We start from the raw sequence: 17,961 nt of genomic DNA, 5'->3' as shown, positions 1-17,961 counted from the left end.
AAGGTAACCAGGCCAATCTGAAGCAAAATGAAGTCCTAGAAAATCTCCCACTGCCTGCTGCAGAAGCATCCCTTCACAGAGGCCCCCAGAGCCATCAGGAGGACCCAGGTGGGTCGGGCCGCTCCATGGGCAGAGCTATGCCCTGACCGCATGCAGTCACCACTGAGCTGGCCCTGAGCTTGCTTACACCAGGGACACGTGCCTGGTCTCACCACCAAGGAGTGAGGGGCTCCCTCCAGCAGGGACACAGGCACCTGCCATCCTCCAGGGCTTCAGAGCCCCCTGAGCGTTCTGCAGGCAAAAGAATGGCATTTGGGCATGGGGGTTAAAAAAGCCAAACACATCCCTCCAGGTCCTGCTTATTAAAGCCTTCAGGCTGGCAAGAGTCATCAGGATGAGCTTTCCACCAGAGTCATCATGATGAGCTTTCCCCACCTCTTCCTCCCATTACATTTATCTTCTTGTCAGGTTGTCTTGTATCCGAACAGTAGCGGATATGCCAGCAGAAGCTCATTTCCCCAACCTGCCCAGGAACCACTCCAAGTCACTGCATTATTTTGCCAAGGTTTCTCCAGACCCCACCTGACACCTCCAAACCCCCTATTTCTCAACCTGCGCCACAGCTAGACGGTAGCTGCTATTCTTAAACGCAAAAGCTTGTCAAAGCTGAGCACAGCAGGTATTAATAACCAGCTGCTGCTTTTCTTCTCAAGCAAAGCAATGAGAAGCTGCTGAAGATCTGTTTACACGATTCTTAAAAAGCAACGTTCTTCATTCTCCCCAGAAGCATTATTGATTTAACTGAAGAACTCTCCTGGGGGAGGGAGTTTATTGTGGAAAGGTTACAGCCTGTTAAGAAAAAAATTACCTCCATCAATTGTCAGCTCTTTAACCTAATGATGACAATCTTGAATAGCTTGCTCTACTCTGCAAAATTACATACAGCACTTAATTAGATTAATTACCAAAATAAAGTCATCATAAAGAGTCTGGCTCTATATTTCAGTGCCAGGAAGGTGAAAATAAAAAAGAAAGAAAGAACGAAAGAATGAAAGAACGAAAGAACGAAAGAAAGAACGAAAGAACGAAAGAAAGAAAGAACGAAAGACAGAAGGACAGAAAGACAGACAGAAAGAAAGAAAGACAGAAAGAAAGAAAGACAGAAAGAAAGAAAGAAAGAAAGAAAGACAGAAAGACAGAAAGAAAGAAAGAAAGAAAGACAGAAAGAAAGACAGAAAGACAGAAAGAAAGACAGAAAGAAAGAAAGACAGAAAGAAAAAAAGACAGAAAGACAGAAAGAAAGACAGAAAGACAGAAAGAAAGAAAGAAAGAAAGAAAGAAAGAACAAAACAGTGCAAATTAGTCTGAATGAGATCTGTCACTCAATAAATAACCAGTAACTGTTGTGTTTTGATTGCTGAAAATTTGCTTTCCTGTCTTCCAAAATCTGAAAAATGAACTGAAAAACATGGATCCTTGCAATGAATATGACTTAGGATTGCTTGTTGCAGTCCTTCAAAAGTGAAGTGTTTCAGTACAATGAACCTATCCTTAAATTAAGTAGAGAGATGCTGTAAAGGCAGGTAGCCAAGGCAAAGAATCGGGTTTTTCAGTGCCCTAGTGCTGTGCAAGCACAAGCTTTACTAATTTCTTGAGAGCAAACCATACTTATTTTGTTTTAAAAGTGCATAAACTGATGGTCTTTGCCAAGCCTGAGACTCGTGAGACTCAAAGAACGATGTTTTGTGGGTTTGCAGTAGACACCAAAGTGAGTCAATGTTATGCTTTGTATTTCCTGCTGGGGAGCATCGACATTCACATGATGTTCGGCAACAAAACCCGAGCCCTGGTCTGGGCTGTTTACTGAGCATAAATCCCTATTTCACATTGAAGATGACATCTGTTGTTACGGTGGCTATCGCATGTTTCAGAGTTGTACAACATTACTTCAACCCAACATTTATAGCTAACATAGTAGTACCCTTAAGGAAAAGGCTGGATTTGGATCCCCCTTTTCATATAGGAATATTAGAAGAATTGTTCAGAAACTTTATGAACCTTTGATTACTTTGCTCCTAATTAAGCATGGTAACCTGGGAAAGTTCCCAGGATAGAAAAGCCAGAAGACTATAATAGTATTCTAAAGGACAGAGAGTGCAGTCCTGGAAAGGAAGGCGTCATACATTATTTACAGTGGTCAAAACTGGGGAGGAGGGGAGAAATCAGAGAGTTTCAATAAAAAATATTTTACTAATCAAAATTTCAGGTAAGTTTGATGAGATTGTAACTTGATAATTTTGTACTGATATTCAGGTACATGCCTGATATCTTCAATTTAAAATAATTAAACCTGCCTATAATTAGTTTAATTATATTAACATGTAATTAACTTTGAATGGGAAGACACCATCCTGAAGAAGTGTCTCTAGTGGAGTCCCATGTAGTGTCTGACAGTTGTTTTCAATTTCTTTATCCTGATCTGAAAAAAAAATATAATTAAGGATACAATTTACAGAGGAAACATATTACTGAAATATAAATAAAATGAAGTCGTTTGTACAGATGGATTTGCATCAGTCGACTGCATGGCAGCACTAGACACATTTAGGAAAGAAGAAACTTGTGACTAGCAACAAGAGCCCATGTGATGTATCACTAGCAGGGATCGTGTCTCTGTCATTCCTGCAATGCTGTATGTGTTTTCATAGCGTCAACACCAGAATTTATACTGAGAGATCAAAAAGGATTAACAAGGAAGGCAAAAGAACAACTTGAGGTCTTGACAATGCGCTTCAGTGAGATACTTCAATCTGATGCATAATATAATTTCTGTTTCAGCATGATTAGACTACAAGAAATGTATCCGATTATAGTGGGATCTGTTAGCTGGTGAATGAATGAAAGCTCAAGGCAGACAAAACTCCAACTAGGGAAGAAGTGCAAGCTTTACCACAAGAAAAAAATAGCCTTTGAAAAACACAACCTACGAAAATGGCTTCATTTTTAGTTTTAGTTTTCATCATTTTAGCCCTTAGGAAGGAAGGGATGTGGATTTAAAGACCTGCTGCAGGTGAACGATCTAAGCAGGAGACACTAGGTGAACTGGTGTTGATAACTGGTGTTAGGCAGACTAAACTATCTGAAGTGTTTCCACCTAAAACTGAATACCTCTTTTCCTCATGTGTTGAAAGGGTATTTGCCAGAAGTTTTCAGTAAAGTGGATCTGAGACCAACTTAAGCCTGCACAGTGGCATCCCTCATGCCGAGGAGACAGAGCTGTGATATTCCCTTTCGTTTTCTGCAGAGGTGCAGAAGGAACAGTGGCTGGTAAGACCGTAAATTTAGCTGCACAGCAACTTTCAGGAAAGGCGGTGAGAGTGTTATAAATAGGGGCAGGCAAACCAACAGATAAAGTTAGAAACAACCTCAGCCTGGAGAAATTGGAACATAAATAGCTGTCAGTGACTAAAGTCAGGATATTTTACATGAGTAAAGTACCCCAGGGAAGACATCTGATGGTTATTTGCATCACGACTGACATTTTCAAAGATGGAGTCCCAGAAGCCTAGCCCAACAAACCTTGATTTTTAGTGGTGCAGCTCTATTTTGGTCTACCTATGGCCATTCCTATAGCCATTCCCAGCAGCAGTGGTGACATCCACCTAACCCAGCTTCTGCTCACCTGGAGTCAAGTCCCCTCCAAGCAGTGCATGAGATCTGTCCGTGAAGGGTGGCAGTAGTTCAGTTTTGTTGAAGTATCCTCAGAAAGAAAATCCATAGCTCTGCCACAGGGTAGCCAGAAATAGCTTGTGGTGTACCCCAAGTAACATGTTACACATAAACCATACAGAGCCTTCCTGCCAGATCCCGGGACACCAGCACACCTATACTCAGACCCACAGTCTTATGACACTTAGTCAGACGCTCAGCTGGGCTCAAGAATGCTTCAAGACCTACAAAAATATATTTCTCTCTCAAAATACCCCAGGCCAGGCCAGCCTCAGCTTGGTCTCCAAACAACCCTGAGGTCTTATTTCTCTTCTGGATTACAGGGCACCAAACCACTCTTCCTCTACTTGCAGTTTGCTTCCTCAGGGAAGCAATTTGGAGGCTGAGCTCAGCTGGCCTAAAGGTGCGCACACCTACTGACTGGCAGAAGGACAGAGAAGCCCTCTACATAGATTGGATTTGTCTCCCTTAAAACTTGGCAAGCACAAACTTTATACTACTTGGGAAAAGGTGAAACTGTATTTCTTAGAAGGGTCTTGGCCACTTTTTGCAAGACAAAGCCATTTGATTTCAGAGAGTTGTCCTATCTCGGTAAAAGAATGAGCAGTAAAGCCACCTCTGGTGTGAGCGTTTGATACAGGTTTGATACAGGTCTCTGGAGACAGGCGGCTCTCTGCAATGATCTGACTTAGATGCTGAAACCAGAACGAGCCCATACTGGATTTCACCTCAAAATGCCTCTGAGGCACCTGATACATGCAAGATCCATGCACAACGTCTGACCGTATCTGTATGATGCTGTTAATGCCCTTGCAGAGATTTATAACTTAGAAGCTCCTCTTGTTAGGGCAGCCCTCTCAATCTAATACCCCAGCAAGACTCAATGTTCTCTTCCTTCAGCGGTGCTGTGCGTCAGCATCCATCCCCCCCGGCAGAGCAAGCCCAAGGCAAGCACACAAGCAATAAAGGCCACCGCTGCTGCTGCTCTTTTTGGCTTATTGTACTTTCTGTTACCAGCTCCTCAGTTGCCCGAATCCTCTGTCGGTGTGGTCAGCCTGCAGTAGAGGATGAATACAGTCGTGGGTGGTCACAGACTTACTCAAGAGTGTAAAAAGCTCGGTGGAAGACAGGGTACATGTATGCGTCAGCTGCTGACAACATTAAGCCAAAACCTGTGCATCTGTGGGAAGTGCATCCACACCTAATGTGAAGCACATGAGAGAACAGCAACTTGCGAGGTGCCTGATCCCCTCACCGCGGGACCGAAAGGGAAGGGCCTGACCGCATCCCTGCCCTGCTCTCCACTTGCTCGCTCCATGCTTGTGCTGCACGCAGGGGCAGCTGCTGCGCCGGGGCTGGGTTTGGGCTGCCTGCCTGCCTGCCCGCTTGCTGTGACATTAGGATCTGAAGCACTGCAGGGGAAACGGTTCATGACATACAGCGCGTTTCTCAAGTCATTTAAACGATTTTCACTTGTGTCAGGTATCATTTTACAAACCTCTCGTGTTGTGTCTGAAACCGGTTGACAGTTTGAAGCTTTTGAGAACAGTTTCACAATGGATCATCCAGTATGTGGTAATATGCCTTTACGATACCAGACCAGCGTTTCATACTTCTTCCCTTTAGACCTCCCAGCTGAATTTGCATTTAACTTTGTTTTCAGCGCAAGCATCCTTCCAACTCCAGATTGCCTCAGCATGCTACAAACCACTGAAAAAGTCTGAGCTTTCAGCTTGTGTTGGCAGTTCAGCTGGCTACAACCATTTCCTTGAGAAATAGCTGGCAATCCAGCCTATTTTGCAGTCTTCCCTGCTTCTTCTGCAATGTTAGAGCTCTTTCAGTCTTAGAAGAGCTGTGTGCATGAGGAGAAGAACAAAGTCCCACTGCTGAGACATTTAAATGCCATAAAATGTCACAACATCAGATAAGCTTCAAGATCTTAAAAAAGAATTAAAAGTGCAGAGAGTTTATTGGATGCTGACATGCAGTTAATAGCACTTTTGCATGCAATGACTTCACACTGTTTCTGTGCAGTTTTAAATGTCATGTAAGTGTATAAATTCCATTCAAACATAACCTTTATTATGAGACCATCAATAACAGAAAAATCTAATTAAAGGATAAAAGGCTTGGTGTAAACATAACTTTTTTTCATATCATTGGTAATGAATTAATAGAATTCTATAAAGGATATTATTTCAAAGGAGGACTGACAGGCAGAGAAAAGCCTGTCTTCCACCACGGGGTTTATTGGAAGTTCCTCCTCTCTCTCCAGCAACACATCCTCTCCCTTTGTAATCCTGAGTGAATTATTATTCCATGCGGCTGCATCAAAATACATGAAAACAGCAGCTGGACCTTTGAAATCCCCCCATTTTGTTCAGCTCGAATCATCTACGCTGGGACACTTGCCACCTTGCCACAGTCTATTACACCCAAGCCCATGGCTGATGAATTACAGCTCTGTCAATCGTCCTGTCTAGCAAATTGCCACCGTATGAGAAGGAACCCAATATCATTATCAGCATTACAGAATACCATGGACAAAGTAATAGCAGGCTACATTTCTCTCGTTCTATGCCTACCCCTGAAAACGAGGCCATGGTGTCCTTCAATCCATAATGAGAATTGCTATTGAGAGGACTGTCAATCTACGTAACAGCAGAAATGAGGCTTGACAGGTCAGAAAATGGAGGGTAAGTACAGTAGTGGAACAAATTACTGCTAAAGGATTCATTTTTTTTTTCTCCATACTCAGTCTGAAACAACCAGAAATAACCCAGGGCAAAGCTGTTGTCCGATTTTGATAATATATGCTTATCTGTACATAGCTGCTGATTTTGGCTAGGAAGACTTAGAATGTGATGAAGTTCCATTTAGGGTCCGTCTTTCGCTAAACCAGTTAAGTCCAAGGTATGAACACACCGCATCACGCTGCAGATGAACGATCAGGGTAGCTCTCATCCCTTCCTGTTTCTTTTATTATATCCCTATAGAATCACTGTATCAGTGTAAGAGGCGGCTGTTTTCTCTTGTTCTTTGCATCTCCAAATATCACCTGCTTTTCTTCTACACTGATTTGACAGACATGATTGCTCTTCCTTCCAGACTAATTGAAGATATTACAAGTCATTTGCTACATACTGTAGACTGAGTCCTCACTCAGGAGTGCGAACAAAGGCTCAGAAGGATAACTGAACAGCACCAGTTTTTCAAGCGCTTTTCTCTGTGACTCTTTGCTCCCTAATACCGCAGGGTTCCCTCACTCCTGTTTCAGAAGCGCTTTCGCTGTCAGCCCCCAGCCCCATCCTTCCTCAGATCTTTCGGAACAGCCCTTCCTACAGCTGCTAACACCGCAGCTGCTGGGTCCTGCAGTTCAGCAGCAGCTTACCAGGGCTGTAGTCTCCATCTGGGTGACTCTTTCACCCTGCCTCAGAACTGCTCTGCGGGGCAGCGCGAGCCCTGCTGCAGCCCTGCCAGGTCAGCGGCAGTCGCGGAGGAGAGGACAGTGACTGTGATGGAAGTGGCTGGTTTGGAAGCTGTCAGCACTGGGAAAAAGGAGTGTGACAAAACCATGTTTCTGGGCTCCCTGAGTTAGAGCATCGCAAGTAACGTTATGATTGCTGCCTTCTCAGTATGCTAGGGGTAAGGACCTTTGCATTACAGGTAGCCAGTGGCAAACAGCAGAAATATCACAGGCCTAAGCAAGAAACAGGGATTCAAAGATATTTTTTTTCTGAGCATCATCACATGAGCTGACAAATACAATGAGGACTTTGAAATCAGGCCTGGATGCCCCCAGCTGGGTGTCTAACATCGCTGTTGACCCCTGCCTTTGGATTGGCTCTCCAGCTTTACGGAGCGGCCATCAGCAGCCCTGCTAAGCTAACGTGTCTCTTCTTGTCAGGTATTTCATGGATACTTTGCTACACCACTGGGACACTCATTTAGATATACCACTTGGTTTCTGCATTCCAGTTGATTGCCAGGGCTTGTGGGACTCGGTGCAATCACATGGTTCTGAATAGTGTCAGTAATGCTGGCGGGGAGGCTTGTTTTTAACATTTCTGTGGTACGATAATGCCAATTGTGAGTCATGTGCCCTAAACATATAACAGAAATGTTTTTACGTTTCTCAAACATTACTCAAAACACAGGAATTATCGTGTGGCTTTAAATGCACGATCTACCGTGGCAGCCAGCATTGGCCATTGACCTGTCCCAGTTGTTTCAGCAAATAGCTCAAAGTTCTCTCAGTCATCATGAGATTATGATTAGGCCCTGATGTATGACATTTAATTGTCCCTCGTTTAGCGCTACACGCTGTCACTCCAAGATTCTGTATAAATTGCAACATATCCTTCTTGAGCTCACTAAGTTGGCTGTGACTACCAGCTGCTACAAAGAGAAAGCATTTGCCTTTATGGATTTCTGCATTTTGCAGCCTTTTTGTTTGTTTTTCTTTTGTTAAAGGACTTCACCATTTACCTGCCTTATCTGTGTTTGAAAGTTCAGTGGAACCTAGAAACAGCAATAATTGAGTATCAAATATAGCCATTCTTACAGTGTTACACACACTATTACTTGCAGTGCAGATCCTAATTCTAATCTGGCTTGTTTAGCGAAAAGTCTATGAACAGAATCTTAAGTGTGAGGGTCTGATTTTCAGAGTGATTCAGCACTTGCATCAACGTCATTTGCATGTTATATATTTAGGTGATTTGCAAGAACTGCAGTTCCAGTGTTGATCATTACAGCCTTATTTATTAACTGCCTTTCTAGTTACTAACTGTATGAGAAAGTAAGTACACGAAAAACACAGAACTGCTTGGAAACTGGACTGAGGATGTCTTTTTCTACGTGGATTATGAAAACAGTGGAGGTGATTGCTCTCGGATTATATATAGTGCTCCGACCTGTTCTGTGCATCTCCACCAGTATAGGTGCACATTACCTTTTCAAGGTCCTACTCCTAGCATCATACTACTTTAGGTAATGTGGCTAGGGTAGGCAAAGCATGTTACTGTGCTTCTGACTAGCTTGAAACACACTGTTCACATCTGATCGTTGTTCCTGCAATTTTCTTCTGGGCTTTGAACTGTGGCAGAGATTTTATGTGGGTAGAAAATGCCATTTTTCTTTTGCCAGAATTCTTCTGGGAAGATGCTGTCAGAGTGCTCCATCACATGTGACGGATCCTCGCTTACAGAGAATTATCTCTAATACAAAATTGAGTTTTTATCTTGAACTGTCGTGTCTGAGAAGTCTCGCCTGTGACACAGCGGAGGGGAAGGAGCTGGATTTAGCAGCTGACTCCTCCTCCAGGACTGAACATATCCTACCTCCCATGTCCAGTTCTGCCCTTAATCTTGCAACTGCCGCCACCTCCCCTTCCTGAGCTAACAGGTCTCCTCAGTTAATACTATCTCCAGGGCAGCCTCCCCCAGCATTAAGCAACGCGCACATTATACTGACCAGACTTTCAGTCCAAATCTATGTGCTGACATCACCAGTGCTCTTCATGTACTCGGGCTCTTACTATTTGTGAGCTATTAGCTGTTAAAATCACATTGGGAAGCGTTGGAAAAACACTCAGCAAATCAATACAACTCTTATCAAGTGAATAAACTTTGAATAGTGGTTGTGAACCAAGCCTCAGAATAAAAAAATGGGAGTAAAGTGTATGGTTCTGTAAAATCGTGTGCCGATAAATGGAAGCACAAAATACTGCACCTTAGAGAAGGATGTTCAGGAAATGTTGTTTCCAGTCCCGCTTGCCGACTGTTCCCTGTCACAGGTGTGAGGCTCTCCGAAATGCAGGGATAGTCATTATTCCCCTGGGAAGCTCCTGACCCACCTCTGCAATTACAGATTCCTGGTCTGAGGTGATCCTTATTTCTCCATCCAAAGAAATTCTCTTTTTTCCCAGCAATCCTGGCAGAACTAGCAGCACCAGTACATTATAAAAAAGATATTTGAAGATTTTGGTACATATTCAGACTGGAAAAAATTAATAATTATTTGGCTAAGGACGCATCAAAATCACAGCAGGTATCATCAGATCTGGAATTCAGGACAGAGACTGAGATCTACAGCTGAATCCTAAGGCTTTTTCATAAGATTTCTGGAAAGGGGTTTTTTGATCCGTAAAATAACATCCGAGATAAAAAGAAGTGCTCACACTGTGAGTCACAGCATAAAGCCCATATTATAAGAGTGTAACAAAATCTTCTTTACTCTCTTTCTAGACAGTAAAAATATTGAACTCCCCAGGACTTGGGACCCCACAGAAGACAAGCTTAGTTTGTAATCAGCTGACAGGATTTGTATTTTATAATCAACTGATGGGATTTCTACTTCAAAACCCTCTTCACCCATCAGTAGTGAAGACATTTAAGGAAGTCTGCTAAGCACACGCCACTGGAAAGCTACGTAGGCATCAGTGCACGTTGTAGAACAGTGCCTGGTGACACCTAACGTACGTGGCATTCAAACATGAACAGTGCTGCCTTCTCACCACGTACCCTCTACGTGTCTGTTTATTTTGCGCCTAGCTGCCTTCTGCGGGGTGGGTGGCGGGTGGGGTTATTGTTTTTCTGCAGTTACACAGTGTGTTTCTCCTGCTACTTCAAAAAGTGGTAGGTGTCATTTCCTCCAATTTATCGATGGAGGAAGCTGAGGGGCAGAGAACAAAGCCCAGGCCCTCGGGTTCCTGCGCTGCTTCCTGGCCCTGCTGCTTTCCTTCTCCCAGCAGCCGCCAGCGCATGGGCGATGCTGCATCCAGCTGGGAAGGCCCTCTACTCCTCCATGTTTATCTCCCTGGAAAAAGAGAATTAATAAAACATCCCACCTCATTCAGAAAGCTCTTCTACAGACTGCAGGTGGCTTAGCAAGGCTGAATTGCTCTTGACAAAGCTGGAGAGGTTCGCGACAGCTGAATTCTCCATTTGCTCATGCCGCTCCTGCTGCAGCTCAAGCTGCCTCCTTTCATACAACCCTTCCACACTGCCTCTTGAACACTCCTCTCCCAGTAATACACACACACACACACCCCACCCGCCCCCCTTTCCTTTCAATTTTGCTGTGCCCAAGTCACATTGAGCAGGAACTCATGTGAGCTGCAGTGGCACAGCAAGCTAAATTCAGAGTTCAGCGTTCGCACCTGACCACTCCGCGCATTGCTGCTCTCTTTGCCACACCAGACAGTACTGTCAAGGGAAGAAACGTTATTCTTTCGTCCCAAGGTACTGACAACACTTCTAGGACCACCAGGAAGCATTAGGGATGCTGCAGGATGGCACTGGGACCATCCATCCTAGGGGTGCCCATACTCTTGGGCTAAAATTCTTTTTTTTACATCCAGTCCTGCATATCCTATCTTCATCCTCCTCACCGTTGCCTTTAAGTCCTGCCTTTAAGTCCTTAACTGCCTTTCCAACTCTGTTGACTACAACGGATGCTCCCCAAGCCCATGAGGGCTTGCTGCTGGCTCTGGTACTCAAGTCCTGTTTCTAATCTTCCTGCTGTGCTGCTTTTTGCTCCCCTTTCCACAGCCACCCAGAGAACAGAGATGATGAGTCAGAAAGGGAAGTTTAACAGTGTCCAGAAACAACCAGAAAACCTCAAGAGTTTTACTGCCTTTCTTACTGAGAACAAGTTGCAATGAATAAAGAACATCACGTGGGTGAGTTTTTAAAATTATCAAACTGACCTGTTCCACAGCTGCTTTCAAAATACTGAGTGCAAAAGGAATCAGGGGGTGGTATGAACTGTGGAGATCTTTTTTTTAATTATTTTTTAAAAAATGTTTACAGGAGTTCAAAAGACCAAAGGTCATTATAGGATACATACAAATCATTATTAAATATTCCATTTAGAAAGATTAATTGGTCAGAGTGAGTAGGTGTGAGAAGAAAAAGAAAAAAAAAGTGAAGTCCTACACCCATGACAGTCAAAAGAAGCAAGCTGGTGACTTCACCAGTTTCAGAATTTTGCTCACGGTATTAAAACCCCATGAGCCAGACATCCTCCAACAGCAGCGCTCCAGCTGTTAGCTATATGTGGATAAAATGTTTTCACAGTGAAGTACATGCCATTGCCAGTGCGTACTGTACCATGAATGTAGCTGTATCGTTGCCTTTTTTGCAAATCTTGCTCTTTATCTTAATTTTGACCTTCAGTTAACACAACTGTAAACCTAGGTAGGCTAAGGCTTAATGAAAGATTATTTTACCATCCATAGGACGTTCAGGAGTTTCCTTGATCTGTGCAGCAAATAATGCATCTAGAAGATCAGCGTTACTGATAAAATAACATTCATGCAGTAGAAAACAAAGAAATCATACAAATGGAAGGGAAACTTAAGCACTGCAAGAGTGGAGGATTGGGTCCTTTCAGATTAGTTCACCTGATTAGCAGACCAGAGTTAAAAATTTTTGTCAGCTTGGAACTCACTTCCATTTTTCATGCTGGCAACTCTGAATCATCTCTCTCTGCTGCTTCAACTTCAAAACAGGAAAAAGTGAATACAGTAACCAGCCGCGGAGTCTTATAATAATATTCCTGTGCTGTACAAAGTAGCTGAAAAAAGCTTGACTCATAGAGCATCTTTCACCATGCCTGCACGGGAAAGCTTGTGAAATTGTGCGGGGCACCAGTCTAGTACTCCTTCCTGCAGCAACGTAAGAATGTAAAAAGAAGATAATGAAACAAAAAGACCTGAGATAAAGGGGAAATTTTGCAACACTGCACTTAAATCTTGATCCTACTGACTTGAGTAGAAGACTACCACCCACAGCAGAAGGGCCACAACTTCACCAGCAGCGCTTGGCCCCCAGCTCTATTTGGAAGGCTTTTGCTGTTTTGGTGGCATCAACAGGCTCAACAGTGCCCCTCAGTAAGTGCTGCTGGGGGAATTCCTGAAGAACAGAGTTGTCTTCTGTAGCTGGCCGGTGTGTTCAGAGGATGGAGGGCATGGTCCTGGGCTCCGTAATTAAATATCCAACGGCTGCTACGTACCGCACCAAGCACAACCGATGGGGAGGGCAGCGTAAGCAGGAAGAATGCAGATGAGGCTTAGAGTTGCTCCTTTTACAGGCACTGTTCATCCTTTTCTTGTGCTCAAAACAAGAATTAACTGTTAGTGTCTACACGGTTAAACTGTATGTGAACTTTTCCTTTGCCAATTAGTATTTTATTTTAAAATGAGCAATATGCTGATTTAGGTCTCCATACATACCCATACTCACCGAGTACTGGAGCCAAACAAAAGCAAAACAGGCAGTCAGATAGTCACCTGTGTTTTGGCTCCGCATTTCACAGTTCAAATCTATGTAAATAGTTCAATTGTATTACAGCGCATTTAAGAAAATAACGGCCAAAAAAAAAAGGGTAAAGTCAACCTGTGCTTGGTTTTGTTTGGAATACTTCATCAGATCTTGGGTGCTTCTTCTTCTATATACTCTAAAATACAGACTGTACAAAGTAGATTAATAATACAAGTAAATTGCATCATGGATGCAAAAAGTGTTTGAAGAAAATACAACTGAGAAAAATACGCTAATGAATTTGTTTTGAAATTAGCATCACTGAGTTAACAATAGAGCCTGATACTTTGCTTGCGGGTGTTTACCCTGCATTCTTTTAACATGCAACACGTAAACTCCCTAAAGGATTTTTAGCTACACATCATCTTCCAGAGTATCTGCTCCACTGAGTTCATTTTAAGGCTTTATGGTACATACAGATCTGGACCGCATATGAATAATGCACAAAAGTGACCTCCATATTAAGGAATCTGCACTACGCTCAAATCCAAATATATTTAAATAGTCACTTAGCTGAATGCATATATTTTAACTTTTTTCCTTTTTTTTTTTAAAGCAGATACTATGTAAGGTTATTACTTTTTTAAGAAGTATTACCTTCCTTTCTAACAAGATAGAACAGGATCAGAGTAAGCAGAGTTATATATATTGTAGAGTTGGACATAGAAAATCTGTCAGCCCTAGTTTATAAAGTGATATTCATCTTTCACTTAGCTTTTTTCACCTTAAAACGAAGAAAAAACCACCAAACTGTCTAATCCTTTCAATGTTCCCTCACCTCTTCCCAGGTTGCAATGTGCTAAATAGAAATATATAAATGCTAAGAATACCCAAGCCATCAATTCTGGTAACCTGGCTGGAGACTGTGCAGAAATGCTTCATTTGTGAGATAAATTATGTCATTCTGTAAATGGCACAAAACCAGTGGTGGGCCAGGACTGCAAATGCAGCTTTACTGGTTTTTAGGCCTCTTTGAAGTATAATGCTAACTGTATCAACATTTTTCCACAGTCTACATCTTTCAATTAGGACTAAAAGAACTAAAGTTCCAACAGCTGACTTTTGGGGTTTTCCGATAAAGTGGAAGTGACCTTGTGTATGTACGGCCCAGCTGATTCTTAATGTAACACAGTTATTTTGCTGTAGATAAATCAGATTTAGATCTGATAGATTTGGCCCTGGAAGACTAATTTCATATGGCTCAAGAATATAGTTAGCAACAGTGAACTTCACACTGCTTCCTATCAACTCCAGGTGCAATCGCAAGACTTCCAGCTGGCAACACCGAGAAGGACCGTCCAAAAAACAACGCTTGCATGTGTTTACCACAGGTTAAACGTTTCATTTTGTGCAACACAGAACAGAACTGGCTCCTGGCAAGATTGTAATATTGAGGCATACAATCTGTCACTAGACACTGAAAGAGCTTAGCACCTTCTAAAACTGCTCCTAACCCAAGCAGTTTGACATTTAAAAGTGCAGGCTCAATATATGACATTTACTATGCAAATAGTTTTCATCTTTCTCCCCCTCTTTAAATTAATTTCCTAGTCATTACAAAGTTAAGGCCCTAATAATTCAGATTAAGTGCAAGTATGCTGATGTTCTGGGTCAGAGCTCCATTGACTTCTACAGGGTGTTATATACACATAGATGGTTGTTACAATCTGAACGCAGAAACTGGACCCTGAATTGGTGAAACAAATAAAAATCAAGTGTCGAACGCATGTCTTGGAAGACCTCTAATTAAAACAATACTTTTCAACAGACATCACCATCTTCCCCTTTTCCCCCGCAACTGAACAAAAACTGTATTTTAATCTCTGTAGGATTTTGCTTGGTTTTCTTCCAATTTATTAGCTTCTGTAATTATATAGTCCATTTTATTGTTAAATCAGAAACAGTAGGAGGACACTCTAGGTTGGTATAGTCATTTTACAATGGGCACATCAGCTACAATACCTTTACCTAATGTTGTCAAAAAAACAAAACAGAACCAGAACATCTCTTTTTTTTTTTTTTTTTTTTTTTTTTTGACAAACCTGGTTATTGACATACCACCTATTCTGTGAGGAAGAAAATACTTGAAAAATAAAAAAGTTAAAATTTAGTTAAAAGCTTTACTTGTCTGGGAGCAATCTCATAAAACTTCTTTATATGAGCACTTCACTTCACAAAATGAAAAACTATTTACAACATTTTGCTTGCAGTTTGGTCACATTATCTACACACATTTGCAGAAGATCTTAGGCAAAATAGGTACGTATCTTCTTCCGACATAGGCTATCAGATTGATTGCACATTTTCCTTTTACATAATGGCTCTCCTATAGTGCACTGAAGTCAGCGATCACTGTCTGATTACATTCTCATCTTAATTTATGGCTCAACAATAAAATCAATACCACGTCAAACCCAACTATCCGAGCGGCTGAATTACATATAGTGTGAAACATATGGATTCTACCTTTTTGGACCTGATTTTCAAAAAAGTAATTCACTTCACTAGCACAATTCACAAATTGTGCAAAGAAATAAAGGACCTGTGCATCCAATTACTTGAAAATCAAGGCATCTTGTCAAATTTTGTCCACTGATTTCCGTCTAGTTATAGCTCATTTCAAAAATAGCCATTTCCCTATGGCACTATAATGAACTTTTCAGCACGCTATTACTGAATTACAGTATCTTTTACATATATACTATACTGTGGCCAATAATGTAATTTCCATGTTACACAATATCATTGCCTTCACAAGCAGAGCTGCTACATACATTCACAGTTTCAATAGATTGTAATTAGCTTCTCCAGTTGTGCTTTAAAAATTCCAAATATTTTCCAACAGTAAGTGCAAAGCAAATGTCCTACGCAGCTACGATTGGTCACAGAGTTATAAACTCCATAATTACGAGAACAGCGTTCTCTCATTCTCCATTTTCATCACCTGCTTTTTCAGGTATGACCTCCAGACTTCGACGGGGCTTTGAGATTTCTGCATTTTCAGTGCCTGGTTTATTGAGTCCACACGAAAGAGTGGCATAATGGATTTGTTTCAGATTCTCCAGTGCTTCATTTTTAGCATATTTGAGAAGATCAGCTTGTCCCTGTAAGAAGAAAAATGTAGTTAGAATACACAACTGATGCTAGGATTTTCTTCACACCCCCCCACCCCCGTTCTGTTTGTTTCACATTAATGGTAGAGTTGCCCCGCTCAAAAAAAAACCGCAAAAAAAACCCCAACCCCCAACACCTCTCCCTAAGAAGCCAAAAAAACCCTCAAGATTGGATTATTTGATGCTAGTAAGAATCAAGCTCTTTGCTTTCTCTGGAGCCAACCCACTGCATAAATAAAGGGGTTGGGATCATCTCTACCTAACAGTTTTCAGGAAAGTAATCTGTGCTGTAATTTTAATCCATGGGGACTATACATGTTTCTGCATAAAGAAAACTGTGAAGGCTGATATTAATACTTCAGGGAGCTATTAAACCATTTGGGGTTTTTGGTTCTTAGAAATTTTTTTCCCTAGCGATGTGATTCATTCAACAGCAGCATGGTAAAGGATCAATGTTTATCAAAGCATGAAATACAAAAATACAGGTTGGCAAGCAACACATAAAAAGGACAGTGATGACAAAGACTTCACAGGCTTGTTTGCAGTTCAGTGCTATTGCTACCCCTCTTCACTTGCACTTTTACACTTCAGAGTAATTAAGTTTTCGGTAAAGGTGTTAGAGAAACTGTCCCAGACAGGTGACTTGGCTCTGTCCTGCAGTATTAGCTACTCCATTTCTTTGTATTGATTAAAGCCCTCGAACAGCAACAGCTGTCATGAGCAGATTACAGACTGCCTTGCCCGCAGCCATCCCCTGCCTGCCTGCCCGTACGCAGGGAACGAGCAGTGCCGTAGCACACGGTGAGCGCAGAAAAGCTCGCAAACACACGCAGGAAATCTGTAAGGGCCAAAGTGATCGCACTGTGTGTGCACTCCTGAAAGAGAACAGCCCCACAGCTCACAGGAAAGCAGGTAAAAGCTTCAGAAGTAGCAGATCTTAAACAGTGTCATTTCCAACTGAAATGAAAGAATAAATAAAGTTTATTTTTTCATTTCATGAAACACACACACACACACAAACACACAAAAAACCCCAGGTACTGTAGTGCCTTGAGACTGTCAGTTCCTGTAACGTCTAACAAGGTTATGAACAACCGACTGCAACTTCTCCTGCAATTGGAGTACTCCTGTCTGTCCTGTGTAGATTCTGGCTCCTGACAGATGCTTCTCTTCAAGAGATGCTTACATCTCTTCTGGAGACAGAACAGATATGTTGACTCTCCTCCTCTGCCAGATAAGGCTGAAATCCAACTTTTTTTGATTTAAAAAATAAAGGAGAGGTAGAACAGCAGTCAGACAAAACCACGTGTGCACTCGGTGTGATACTTCAGCTTTACTTCTTTAGCAACTCAGAACATAATTACTATCCTATGAAGTAATAAACCACGCATTTGAGGCACAAAAATAGAAAACAAATATTGCTTTCTTCAAAGAAATAGTGCCCACCCTCCCCTTGTCCAAGATTACGACAGCCAAAGTGGGGTTTTTTTCTGATTACAAGACAGGAGAAAAATCCAGAAATTCACCAATGGCAGCACAAGCTTTGGTAATACTTTCTTCTAAAGAAAACCAGGGCTTTTTTTTTTTTTTTTTTTTTCTTCTAAATCACATACTTTTTTCCAAACTGACAAACAACTAAAAGCTAATTTAAAACACTCCAGCAGACTAAATGAGTCATATCTGGAGTGCATCTGTTGCTAGCCCAAGTTCCACTTTACATGGATTAGTAGAATATAGTTCTGGAATTTTAATCGATTTGTTTATTATAGGCAGAGCTGCTAGCAACAGTCTAT

General features: G+C 41.9%; 1 protein-coding gene across 2 annotated transcripts in view; it reads right to left on the bottom strand.

The window, feature by feature from the left end:
- Positions 1–14,884: 14,884 nt before the first annotated feature.
- PLCL2 (phospholipase C like 2) overlaps positions 14,885–17,961 on the bottom strand; it is a 103,901-nt gene continuing 100,824 nt past the window's right edge. For both annotated transcript variants that reach the window (XM_055805315.1, XM_055805318.1), the window contains exon 7: positions 14,885–16,159. In XM_055805315.1, the coding sequence (XP_055661290.1) occupies positions 15,980–16,159 (180 nt within the window). In that variant the 3' untranslated portion in view covers positions 14,885–15,979. The remainder of the gene's footprint in view (positions 16,160–17,961) is intronic.

This window comes from Falco peregrinus, chromosome 5, assembly GCF_023634155.1.
Source record: "Falco peregrinus isolate bFalPer1 chromosome 5, bFalPer1.pri, whole genome shotgun sequence".
Taxonomy (NCBI): Eukaryota; Metazoa; Chordata; class Aves; order Falconiformes; family Falconidae; genus Falco; species Falco peregrinus.
This window is presented reverse-complemented; position numbering and strand designations above follow the sequence as displayed.